This window comes from Sorex araneus, chromosome 2 (assembly GCF_027595985.1).
Source record: "Sorex araneus isolate mSorAra2 chromosome 2, mSorAra2.pri, whole genome shotgun sequence".
Classification (NCBI taxonomy): Eukaryota; Metazoa; Chordata; class Mammalia; order Eulipotyphla; family Soricidae; genus Sorex; species Sorex araneus.
Genome location: NC_073303.1, coordinates 43139655 through 43152526, shown reverse-complemented (window position 1 = coordinate 43152526; position 12872 = coordinate 43139655). Strand labels below are relative to the sequence as shown.

The 12872-nt window shown below is 52.0% G+C and overlaps 1 protein-coding gene across 1 annotated transcript; it reads right to left on the bottom strand.

Moving 5' to 3' along the window:
• Window positions 1-1781: 1781 nt before the first annotated feature.
• LOC129401666 (F-box/WD repeat-containing protein 12-like) lies at window positions 1782-12033 on the bottom strand. Its single transcript, XM_055124402.1, has 7 exons — window positions 12025-12033; window positions 11352-11558; window positions 8596-8754; window positions 7079-7289; window positions 3350-3528; window positions 3098-3225; window positions 1782-2377 (listed from the first exon to the last, which is right to left on the bottom strand). The coding sequence occupies exons 1-7, from the start codon at window positions 12031-12033 to the stop codon at window positions 2233-2235; spliced, it is 1038 nt and encodes a 345-aa protein (XP_054980377.1). The 3' UTR covers window positions 1782-2232.
• Between the last annotated feature and the right edge of the window lie 839 nt (window positions 12034-12872).

Sequence of the window (12872 nt, the reverse complement as noted above, 5' to 3'; positions counted from 1 at the left end):
TGGAGAGCCCTGCAAGCTATCGAGAGTATCCCGCCCACATGGCAGAGCCTGGCAAGCCTCCCGTGGTGTATTCGATATGCCAAAAACAGTAACAACAAGTCTCACAATGGAGACGTTACTGGTGCCTGCTCGAGCAGAACGATGAGCAATGGGATGACAGTGACTCAGTGATACAGTGATACAGTGATAGTGGTCCATGGTGCCAGTACAGCTGCACACAAAAATCATAGCAGGGGTCTCTTCAACTCTGACATCTAGTGACGTGCGTCGGTCTTTCCACCTTTCGTACAACTCAGTGTTTTGGTGTTCATAGGTTTCGGTTGCTAAAGCTAAGTACGGGACGTGTTCTTTCAGCAGTGATGGCTATCTGACTACACTTCGTTCGGCAAAAAAAGGGACTAATAGATCTGGGGTTATGACAGACAAACTCCAGGCATGTGACTGCCTTAATGGGAGTCTGTCCGGAACCTGGGAAAGTCACAGGACATTTCTAAACTGTGAGGCCAGCAGTGAGTTCGACCAACATGGGAAACAGCTGAGGGCTGATTCCTGAGGGAGAGCATGTAACCTTGACTGTCTAAAGCACTGCTCAAGTGAAGGGGCTATTTCAGAGGGGCCTCAACTCCCACAGGCCACTGACATGGAGATGTGAGATCAAACGACGATGCCTTCAGAACAGAGCTCAGGGTGGCACAGGTGGCTGCATACAGGATGGCAACAAGTGAGCGCCAAACTGGGTCACAAACCCTTTCCCCCATCACTGTCCTTTCTCCAGCGTCTGGGTGTCCATCTGCACAGGCTGCCTGAGGTTCAGCGACCTGGCTGCTGCTGATGCAGGCTGGCGGAGTGTAGGGCGAGATCCACACTGAGCATGGACCCCAAAAACCCTCCATTGCTAGAGTCAAGAAGAGTCAGATTAAACAACCCCCTCTTGCCAGCTGTGGGGAGTCGGAGAGCGTTAGCCTCAGTGATGACCAGAACGAGAGGTGGGGAAAGGGCAAGGTAAGCACTTGAGCAGGAACCTGTGCCAGACGGTTTTGCATGACTGGAACACAGATCTGGAACAAGACTTTCAGAGAGTTAACAAGAAATTCCCCATCAGTAAGGTCCTTTGTGCCTTACGCCTCCAAACCCTGGGAAATGGCGGTGATGGCAGACGTCCAGGCTTGGCTCTCCCGTCTTCCCACTGACTCGGCAGGCAGCTCTACTTCCTTCTAACACAGTCTCATTTTTGGTGTGCGTCAAACAAATGGAATTTGTTTCAATTCCCACTGTTTGCAAGTGAGAGCTCTGACCAGTCGGAGTGTAACGTAGTGGCTAGGGTGTTTGCCTTGCACACAGCCAACCCAGGTTCAATCCCAGGCACCCCAGATGGCCTCCTGAACCCCGCCAGGAGTGAGCCCTGAGCCCAGAGTCAGGAGCGAGTCCTGAGCATCGCTGGATATGACCCCAAAACAAAACAAAGCAAAACAACAACAAAAAACTCGTAGTCACATGTCCACTAAACCAATCAGGATTTCCATATGGACCTACTCCAGGACATAGGAAAACATAGACCAGAGTTTCTGCAGTTAAAGAGCAAGCACTGTCCATTAGTACATGTCTAAAGAAGTAATACAAACTAGGAAGATTAAAAAATGTCAAGTTATTTGAAAAATATAAAACTTACATAACAACCATGTTACAATACCAGCATAGCTCCCTGCCACTCAGTTGTATCACCCGGGACAGGCTGAAGGACATAAACGAAATGGGCTGAAGATGGGTTAAGTATGGTTTTATTGTATTTCTTGCTGCTTATATGAAAATATAAGGTAAATGTCACTGGCTTGTGGGAGTGATTTAAGAACAGTCATAGGGGCCTGAGGAGAGTACAGCGGGTGTATCTGCCTGCATGCAGCCAATCCGGGTTCAATCCATGCCCCCACATGTGGTCCCCAAGCACTACCCTGAGTGATCCCTGGTCACAAAGCCACGTGTGAAAACCCCCAATAAAAATAGATGCAAGCAGCCAAGGTTCTATCCCTGGGAGCACATATTGGTGCCGTGAGCACCAACAGGAGTGATCCCTGAGCACAGAGCCAGGAGGAAGCCCTGAGCACTGCCAGATCTGGCCCCCAAACAAAACAATAACAAAAACAGAACTAGAGCACAAAGCGTGGCTCACGGCAGGTGTGGGAGAGAGTCCAATTCATCCGCAATGTTGATACACATTCATTTCGGTCTCTGTAGTCACACGAGTTCTCTGACCTGGCCGAGGCTGTCCCAGCAGTCTCGCGACACTCTGAAGCAGTAGGATCTGAGGACGCTCATTCCAGTTTTCCTGGATTCCACACCTACAATGCTCATGCTGTCGCATTCCACCTGGGTGAACCCACTGAAAGGAAAGGACATTCTGTGGCTCATTTGGGAGGGGACAAATGTCTGCAATTAAGCTAACGGGAAACCACGAATCTCTGTCTCCTGGCCAAACAGGGATGTCCCGAGTGTTCATTTTAAAACAATGAAAAATTCCATTCTCTTTTGGAGGGGGTGAGTTGGGGAGCCACACCCAGCAGTGCACAGGGTTTCCTCTTGGCCCTGCACCCAGGGGTCACTCTTGGCAGGCTTGAGGGGTCATGTAAGGTGCCAGGGATAGAATCTGGGTGAGCCGTGTACACGGCAAACACCGACTCACTACACTGCTGCTCCAGCCCCCAACACTGGCTCTTCCAGAGGTTACAGTCTCACCCGGGACTCCCTCTGCCATGAAGGTCAGAGAACAGACTTAGGACTGTATACTCTCCGAGGAAGGGCTGTGTCGGGGCCCATCCCACTGGGAAGCAGAGGCCGTGCTGAGTGCAAGTGGCGCTCTTGCAAATGAGAGAGAGAATGCAGCTGCATACAGCAGCATCTTATGGAAAAACAAACAAGCGAAAAACACAAACAGAGTGAGCATCTGAGCAATGCTTTGGGCTCCGGGTGGCAAAGGACAGGCTGCGCCAAGACCCCTGCCTTCTTCCCAGCCCAGCATTTCCCGGGGCCCCCCTGACGAGGTAGTGCCGAAGGCGCAGGGACGTTACTTCATGGCTAAGGTAAGGGTGGGAGAAGCGATTACCTGGACCATCTGTGGGACCCTCCCAGCAGGTGATAGCAGCTCTTGAGGACAGGCCAGGTCCCGTCCTGTTTCCACATGTAGATTCGCAGGGAGAGGTCAAGGGAAGAGGTGACGACTCGGCTCTCATCCTTGAAAGAAGAGATTCAGGACTGTTCAGGATTGTACAAGGGAAAAGAAAGAACAGAGACAAGCTCAGTGACCAGGAACAGGGGCTCCTAGTGGGGAGCACGATGCGGCAGGAGCCGTACTCACCACCCATATGTCCGTGACAGGCTGCTGGTGGTCCTGATGGGCTGCCAGCTGCAGGCCGTGGATGGTGAAGACCACCAGCTCCAAGTCAGACCCCACCAGGACCACCTGAGACCCGTGAGCTTTCAGAAGAGGCGGGGCCACCATGGAGTCTGGCAGGGGGAAGCTGGCAACCTCCTGTGCTTGATGGAAAGGAAACACTTGCATGAGCGCGTCTTGCCAGCAGGGGGCAGCGGAATACACGGGTCTTGTCTAGGAAAGTCAGTACCTGGGGAAAGCAGCAACTTTGTACTCCCCCTACACTTAATCCTGACCAATACACTCCTTCCCCTAAACTGCCTCTCCTGTCTGCTGATTTAGAGAGAGATCAGAGGGGCCGGAGCATAGCACAGCAGGCAGGGCGTTTCCCTGCACGAGGTAGACTCAGACGGGGCTGGGGGAGGGCAGGGGAAGGGGGGGAGAGAGCGCATTAGAGGTGGAGCAGCAGCATCTGTCGGGCAGTATCACCTGACGCTTCTCTAACGGTTTCCACTCATGACCCTTTCTTGCCTGAGAAACGCAGCAGAGGCCAAGTGTCGAAGGAAATACCCGATGTTCTTGGAGAGAGTCCAGTAGGCGGGGCTTTCGCCTTGCATGTACCCCACCCAGGTTCAATCTCCAGCACCCTCTATGGACCCCTGAGTGATCCCCGAGCACAGTGCTAGGAGTTAACCCTGAATGCCGTAGGTATGGCCCTTCCCCCAATAAAACAGAAACAAAGACACATAAACCAAAAGAAATACCTCAGGTTCATTACACGGTTGATTTTGAATTAATGTTTGGTTACTGCATGTTCACAAATCTTTGACTGTTGCCAAACTCTGAGCACTTCTCACATTCAGTTATGCCCAATGCATGCGGGTCAGTTTTAGAAGCCAGAATCTAGGGATGGATGTCTGCCTGCCCCTACCCCTGTCTCTGACATCTGTGACAGAGAATGTAAGAGTGGCCACAGGAGGAAACTCTGCTTGCTGCTCCACTATTCCGGCTGAGATTAATCTTTGAGATAGAGTAAAAAAAATTCACTGAAATCAATATTCCAAACAACAATGCCCAAAAGGAGAGAGAGAGAGAGAGAGAGAGAGAGAGAGAGAGAGAGAGAGAGAGAGAGAGAGAGAGAAGTGCCTGCCATAGAGGCAGCAGGGGGTGGGGGGTGGGGGTGATGGCAGGGAACCTGGGGACAGTCGTGCTGGGAAATACACACCGGTGGAGGAGGGCTGGATGTTGGATGTTGGATGTTGGGATACTGTATGACTGAAATCCAATCGTAAACAGCTTCGCAATGCTCTATCTCACAGTGATTCAATTAAAAAGTTAAAAAAATAAAAAATGAAATTGCTGAGAGCACATCAGAAAAGTTCTCATCATAAGAAAAACATTGCTGTGTAGTGATGACTACATTCTCTCTGATGTCCTTTTATAATAATTTTATAATATATACTAATATCATGTGTACACCTGAAAATGGATAAAATGTTATATTTCAATTATAAAAAAATTCACTGAAATGAACACCTCACCAAGAATCCTCCCAGCTAGATGATCATTCACATTTTTTTTTTTACAAAACTGTTCATGATTGTGTTTCAGTCATACAGTCCCTTCACCAGTGGTGTAAGTCCCAGCACTAGCCTCTGTCCCCAGTTTCCCTCCCACCCCTTCAAGTCACCCGTCACCCCCTGCACCAGCCGGCCTCTGTGGCAAGCACCTCTCTTCTCTCTCTCTCTCTCTCTCTCTCTCTCTCTCTCTCTCTCTCTCTCTCTCTCTCTCTCTCTCTCTCTCTCTCTCTCTCTCTCTCTCTCACTTTAGGCATTATGGATTGCGATACAGATGCTAAAAGGTTATCATGTATATCCTTTTACCCACTTTCAAGACTCAGTTCTTGTCCAGAGTTGATCGTTCACATTTGAAGGAATGACATAGAGCTTGAGGGACAGACACCAGCTTAGGGAATTCACAGCCTTGAAACCAGTTTTGCAAGAAACACTTAAGGGGTTTCTTAAATGACAGGACAAACGTCTCAGCATTTAGCATTAAGTACTGCACTTGCTCATGGTACTCATGGTTCCTTTCTACTGGATTAAGAAATGTTTACTTCTGGCTTTGCTAAGAAATTTTTACATTTTCAATAACTATTTAACACCTAATTTAGATTGAATGTTCTATTTTTTTTTTTGCTTTTGGGTCACACCCAGCGATGCACAGGGGTCACTCCTGGCTCTGCACTGAGGACCCACCCCTGGCAGTGCACAGAGGACCTTATGGGATGCTGGGAATCGAACCCGGTTTGGCCACAAGGCAAATGCCCTACCCACTGTGCTATTGCTCCAGCCCCTGATTTACATCCACAGGACTTTTATTACAATCTTTTACTTATTAAGTAAATATGATGCATAGTCTCAAGAAATATTCTTTTCTAATATAAAGCCAATATTCCCTTCCTTTGGATAATATACACTTTGGACTTTTAGAGGCCTATTCCCATTTTTCCCTTTAAAATTTCTAAGTTAAAAAAATTTAATTTTAAAAAATAAAATTTCTAAATTTTTGTCACTTTTTTACATTTGCAAGATTTATCTGTTTCATGTAAACTCTAAAATGTAAAATTTTCTATAAAATAAATAACTGAAATGTATATGCCTCTAAAAAATAAAAAATTTAGCTTTTAAAAAATCATTTATTAAAATTTTGTGCCATTTCAGATGAACTGTGTTATTTATCTGTACGTGCATAGTGTCAGCACCTTCATTGAGTGAGAGAGAGAGAGAGAGAGAGAGAGAGAGCGCAATCTGCCCGTATGTGGGGGGGAAAGAACATAGTTATAGGACAACAAATGGTCAAAGTCATCAGAACTGAAGATTTTATCTAACTTAACTTACTTGAGGGCAGAAGGAACTTGGGACACTGGTGGAGGGAAGTGGTGATGCGTCTGATTTTGGAATGATGCTTGCATGAAAAATGTGAAACAATATCTAAACCCCAGAATCCGAATAGAAGCGGTTAAAAAGGGGCGGCACATAAGAACTGACATTAATAACACCAGTCAAATACTGTCTTTGACATCGCATAGAATCCTTGTTTTAAAAAATAAAAATCTGATGATTTCCTTATGGAGGTTAGCACGGGGGGATCGCCTTTCGACGATTTCGTGTACATTCTTCCATCAGAAAAGGATTATATTGTACACCCCGTGTCCTCTCAGCTGCCATGGGGTCAGAATAAAATCTATCATGAAATGGGATGAAAGCAAATGATACAAAGCCAAAAGCTAAGGACCGGAGGGAGGGCGCAGAGCCGCGTGGGGCCTGGGGGACGGGAAGGAGAGCTGCAGGCCTGTCTCCCACCCAACTAGGACCCCCGGGGGCGGAGCCTGCTGGGTTTGCACGCGTCTCTGCGGACACGACAGACCACACATCTCCGGGTCACTCTCACCGCTAGTGGGAATCGCGCCTGCAGGAGCGAGACGGGAACTGGAGGGACAGGACAGGGATAAGGTGCGCGCCTTGCACACGCCACCCTGGGCTTAACTCCCCGCATCCCACACGGCTCCCAGCACCACCCAGCACCTACTCTGATGCCTGAGCACAGAGCCAGGAGCAGCCCATGAGCATCTTCGGGTGTGACCCCAAAACAAAGCAAAATAAAAAACAGAAACGATGCAATAGTGGTGACAGTGCCCACACGGCCCCTTACCCAGAATGCCCACACTATCCTTGCACCTCTTCGTCCCCAGCTCGAACGTGGTGACGACCCCGTGCTCGCCGCTGTCGCTCCTGTGCAGCACTATGAGCCTGGCTGCCTCCAGGGGGGCCCAGCGGGCCTTGGACGGCAGCTGTACAGGGAGAAGCGCAGAGACGGGAGCCTCCTCTTCCTGCCGGAGTAGCAAAGAGCGCGTGTGGATCACCTGGGAAAGCACCGGCAGTGAGGGAAAGCAGGGCTCAGGCTAGCGCCCCGTGCTCCGCCCACGCTCCTGGACTCCGCCCATACTCCGAGACTCCTCCCACCTCCAAACTCCTCCCACACTCATAGGCCCCTCCCACCCCACACCCCTCCGGCCTTCCTAGACCCCGCCCACCTTCCTAGACCCCGCCCACACACCTAGGCTCCTCCCCACCTCCAGGCTCCTCCCACCTTCCTAGACACCTCCCTTTCTCCTTGCTGTCTCCCACCATTCTAGGCTCCTCCCACCCTCCAAGGCACCTCCCCTGCCCCTAGACTCCTCTCACCTTCCCAGGCGTCTCCCAAGCCCCTCGACTCCTCCCTCATGGCCTGGCCCATGTCGCCAGTCCTTTCCAGGGCTGGGAAGATTCACTGCAGCCCACGTCTGCCCTCTGGAAAGGGCTTGGCACACTGGACCCAGAGAGTGGGTATGGCCGTGGGGTCTTCCTGATTGGGAGTCATGGTCTGCACCTCCTCGCTGTGCCCCCAGTTTCTTCCTGCAGCCTTCCCACCTCTTTGAGTCTTGCTCCTGATGCCCCCTCCCCATCCCCCGCGCTACGTTATATGCAGGTCCCGGGGGTTGCTGCCCTCTGCTCCCGTGACCCCTGCCTCTGGCTGCCCGTCCTAACCACTGCCCAACCTGGCCACCGGGTCCCAATACAGGCAGTTCTGTCCTGCTCTGTCACTGCAGTGTCCCCCCTTGAGGCCTCCGCCGCTCTAGCCATCCGCTGTCCGTTTGCTCTAATTCCCCTGTCAGGTCTATCGCTCAGACTAACCTTCTCTGAGCCTAGAAACTGGGGGGCTTCCTTGCTCCTAGGGTGCTGGCTGCACGGTCAGAGGCGTCACCCGCCCGGGCCAGGGAGACCAGTCTGGCAGCCAGCCCGCTGCTTCGCCATGCTCTCCTCCCCCGCATCGGGCCTCTCGCCCTCCCGGAGGCGCTGGTCTCAGGCCACTGTACGTCTCCTGGGCCACTGGACTGGCCCTGAAGTCCACGTCCCTTCCAACTGAGCTCTGCCTCCTTCAGCCGGCAGCTGGTCCCTCCCAGCCCACCAGGAAGAACGGGGGCGCTGCGAAGAGGACAGCACCACACCCACTGAGGACGCACTACACAGATGACTGCCAGCCAGTGAGAGGTCAGGAGTGGGCGGGTCCTTGTGGGCAGCAGGGCATGAACTTGCAGGAGAAGCTGCCCTTTCACATGCATCCCACAGGCCTGGGGCATAGGAGCTGCCCCCTTGTGTCCAGAGCAAGGAGCACAGGTTGTCACTGACCTTTGCGCCCAGGCCTGAGCGCTCGGTGAGTGCTAACAGCCACTGGCCGTCAGGAGAGCAGAGGAGGCTTGGGGCGCTGCCTGGAAACAGGCTCGCTCTGGAGAGCAGCTGCAGCTCTGGCAGGGTCAGCATGTACACTGCCCCCTCAGCACAGGCAGCCTGCAGCGGAAAGGTCTAGAAGTGAGCAGGCAAAGAGAGCAGCATCTGGGGTTCACTGGGGCGGTGGCCCCTCACACTGTCTCACTGTGGTACACATGTCAGCTATACTTTACTTTGTTTGATTAACAGTCACACCTGGCGGGGCTGGAGTGACAGCAGAGCGGGCAGGGCGTTTGCCTTGCATGCGGCCGACCCGGGTTTGATTCCCAGCACCCCATATGGTCCCCTGAGCACCCCCAGGGGTAATTCCTGAGTGCAGAGCCAGAAGTGACTCCTGTGCATCACTAGGAGTGACCCAAAAAGCAAAACAAAAAAAAAGTCACACCTGGTGATGCTCAGGGATTGTTCCCAGCAGGACTCAGGGGACAGTGTGGAATGGGGGAACAAACCGGGGTCAGCTGTGTGCCAGGCAAGAGCCTTGCTTGTTGGGCTGTCTCTCTGACATGCACACCAGTTGCTTCACTAAAAATCATGTTTTGGGGGCAGCGGGGGTCATACCCGGCAGTGCTTACGGTTTTCTCCTGACTATATTCAAAGGTCACTCTCGGGCGTGTCTGGGGTTTCTCGAGGTTTCAGGGATCAAGCCAGGGAGGCTGCATGCAAGGCCAGTGCCTTACTCACAGTGCTCTCTCCAGGCCCCTGCCTGCTACTTTAAAGTCATGTCTTAAAACAGTGTCCAAAGACGCAGGCACAAAGAAATAAATTCGTACATGTGATCATGAAACTCAGTGGACTGACAGCCCTGCTGTCTGCTTCAGTAGCGTCATTCCTGAAGCTGCACCCCAGACACCCAGGAGGGGGAGCTGGAAGACACCCTCTGTAAAGAGAAAACGCCAGGCGGCCACTACTGTGTTGGAAGGTCAACCCTGAATGATGAGAGACAAGAAGACAATTGGAGGCGGGGGGGGGGGGGGGGGGGGGGGGGGGGCAGGGGAGAGGGAGAGAGAGAGAGAGAGAGAGAAGAAAACGTCTGCCATAGAGGCAGCATGGGGCCTGGAGTGGGGGGAACTGTACGACTAAAACCTGATCATGAACAGCTTTGTAACTGGCTCTCTGATGGTGATTCAACAACGACAAAAAATTTTAAATGAATAATAGGCATGTGTTAATATAGAAAAAAAAGGAGACAACTGGATGTCTACGGGGGAGGGAAAAGGTCTCACTGGAGAAATAACTACTTGCCTAAAAATTCAAGAGAATTCACAATAAGATAAATCATTAACAACATAAATAAGAAACAAAAATTAAAATAAAATAAATCATTAACAGAAAATAAGTAAGTAAAACATTTTACTAAGATGAGAGTCTATGAAAGGAATACCCTCACCCATGGAGAGAAGTAGGATAACAGATAATCAGAAAACAACACCACAGAAAATGTCTTTCCATGGGACTAGAAGAAGAACAAAAAGTAAAATGCTTCGAAAAAAATTTAATTGTAAAACATGTACAAAATGCATCTGAGGAAAACTTTCAAGTCCTTCTGAAGGACATAAAAGTCACCTTGAGTCAGTGGGAGCACACCATTCATTCAGGGACCCCGTGTCAACAGTACAGTATACCTGATCCCAAGGGAGATAGCATTTTCTTTCACCGAGAAATAAAAGTTGATTCTGTGCTTCATATGGAAAAAGTAACACATGAGAATACATGAGAAACCCTTGGGAAAAGAAGGCACAATGGGGAAAAGACAACTTCAACTCACTGTCACTTGTCTCTCCCTGGTTAGACGCTGCCAGTCCCTACAACAATCCTGAGACCAAATGTCCAGGCAACAGAAGACCCGCACTGTTCGTGGCCCGCGTCGCCAGCAAAGAGTGAGACGACACGGGTTGAGGATCCTTCTGCAGCAGTTTTATTCAGTCGACTTCACGAGGAGAAAGAAAGAACCCCAACCCGGGTAATGGCAGTCCTTATATAGCCTGGTTGCCCCGCCTCTAAGGTGGTGCTCATTTTCTATTGGCTCTCGCTCATAGGGTGGCGCCTTTCCTATTGGCTCTTGCTCATAGGGTGGCGCCTTTCCTATTGGCTCTTGCTCATAGGGTGGCGCCTTTCCTATTGGCTCTCGCTCATAGGGTGGCGCCTTTCCTATTGGCTCTTGCTCATAGGGTGGCGCCTTTCCTATTGGCTCTCGCTCATAGGGTGGCGCCTTTTCTATTGGCTCTTGCCACGCATGCGCAATGCGGTCGTTGCGCATGCGCGATCATGCGCATGCGCAATGTGCTCTGGCTCCCTACACCGCACTGACCCACAGATGCCTGCAGGGGTCAAGATACCTCTGTTCTCCTGAGCAGGCCCTCGCTCGGACTCAATAAATGAAAAAGGGTAAGAACACAGGAGTGAGAAAAAAATCGCAGGGAGAAAGACTAGTGAGCAGAGGACAGGAGAAAGGAGGGATGGAGCATAGGGAGTCGCAGGGTTAGGGGTCATGAGAACACCCTTCAGAACAGGCAGGGCCACGTCTGGGAGGAGACGTGGTGCCACACGCTCAGCCTCACCGGGATCTGCAGAGGTGGCTCCCAACAGCGAGGCCCCGTGCCAGGGTTGACGTGACCTGGAGGCTTACACCCACCCGACCCCGGAGCCGGGCTCCTCACCAGCAGAAAGGGGCCTTCGGGCTGGTGACAGGCTTCCAAGGCAGCCGAGGAGGTGGGCAGGGAGAAGGAGGCGCACTCCCAGCCGTCTTCCGCTTTCCACACTTTGATCAGTCCCTGCTCGTCCACGGTGACCACCAGCCGCAGCCGAGGAAAGGTCACCAAGTTCACCAGAGCTGCAGGCTGTTGCGGGCTGGCCCAGAAACTGAGCTGGGAAGCGATCCCTGAGCACTGATCCCGGAGTACTGTGCAAACCTTCTGCCCCTCCCTCCGCAAATAAAACCTAACTTCCAGGCACCTGAGCTGTAACCCAGGGGACTGAGCAGACGCCGTGTGTGCAGGAAGCCCTGGCTTGATCCCTGGCACCGCACGGTTGTGAGAACCACAAGAACAGTCTGAACAGTCAGGGGCAGCCCCCAAACAGGAGAAGTAGCCCCCGACCCACCAACCAAAACACTAAGACACTTTTCCGAAGGAGACACACAGAGGGTAAACAAGCACATGGAAAGACACTTGATGCCCTGGAAATGCCACCTCAAATGCAGTGAGATGCCGCGTTAGAGTCTTGAGGAAAGACTGATGTGGGCTAGAACCGGGGAGACATTTGAGCCCCTGCACTGCTAGTGAAAACACATAACGGAGCAGGCAGACACGAGTCCCCCCCACCAACTCCCACCATGGCCATGGGATCTTGGGAAGTGATAAAAGCGCGGTCCTAAGGCTGCCGGGACTCGCCATGTGGACTCAGGAACAAAGGCTGGGAAGAGCCTGACCCGGTGCCCCACACGTAGACCCGGAGAGGGCAGAACCGACCTCCAGAGAAGCTCCAGCAGGAACAGAGGCCAGGGGAGGAATTTCAGAGAAACCCATCGGCCACTGCCCGCTCTGCCCCCTGGGCAACCGCCCTGCAGAGCACTCTGCCCTGGGTACAGCCCCCGTCGGGCAGCTTGGGGGAAGCCCCGTGGAAGCCAGCTTGAACAAAGGACGCGCACATCTGCCACCCGAGCCGGCTTGCCTGTGCCCGCGTGTGGCTGCCCAGTGCGTCTCCCCTCTCGAGAGAGTTTCACACCTGATCCGGGATGTGGCTGGGGAACTCTCGCGAACTTCCTCAGAGCCTCCAGATACACTCAGACAAACTTCTTACACTTCAACAATGTCTCCTCCTGAAATTCTTATTTTGTGGTACACATATTCCAAAATATTTTACGGAATTTTTGTGAGATACACAGTTACAAAGTTGCTCATGATTGTATTTCAGTCATACAATGTTCCAGCACCTGTCCTTCACCAGTGGACATTTCCCACCACCAGTATCCCCAGTTTCCATCCAACACCCCTGCCAGCGTTTCCTCCTCCCCCCCCTCCCCTCCTCCTCCTCCTACTCCCTCTCCTCCTACTCTCCCTCCTCCTCTGCCCCTCCTCCTCCTCATCCTTTTCCTCCTTCCTCCTCCGCCTCCTTTTCCTCCCTCCTCCTCCTCCTCCCTCTTCCTCCTCCTCCTGCTCTTCCTCTTCCTCTTTCCTCCT

Excerpts from the sequence above, each read along its gene's own strand:
- LOC129401666 (XM_055124402.1), bottom strand. Across the intron at positions 8,755-11,351 it reads CCGAAGGCCCCTTTCTGCTG|GCTGCCTGTGCTGAGGGGGC; the intron begins GTGAGGAGCCCG and ends TTTCCGCTGCAG. Across the intron at positions 2,378-3,097 it reads GGGTCCCACAGATGGTCCAG|TGGGTTCACCCAGGTGGAAT; the intron begins GTAATCGCTTCT and ends CTTTCCTTTCAG.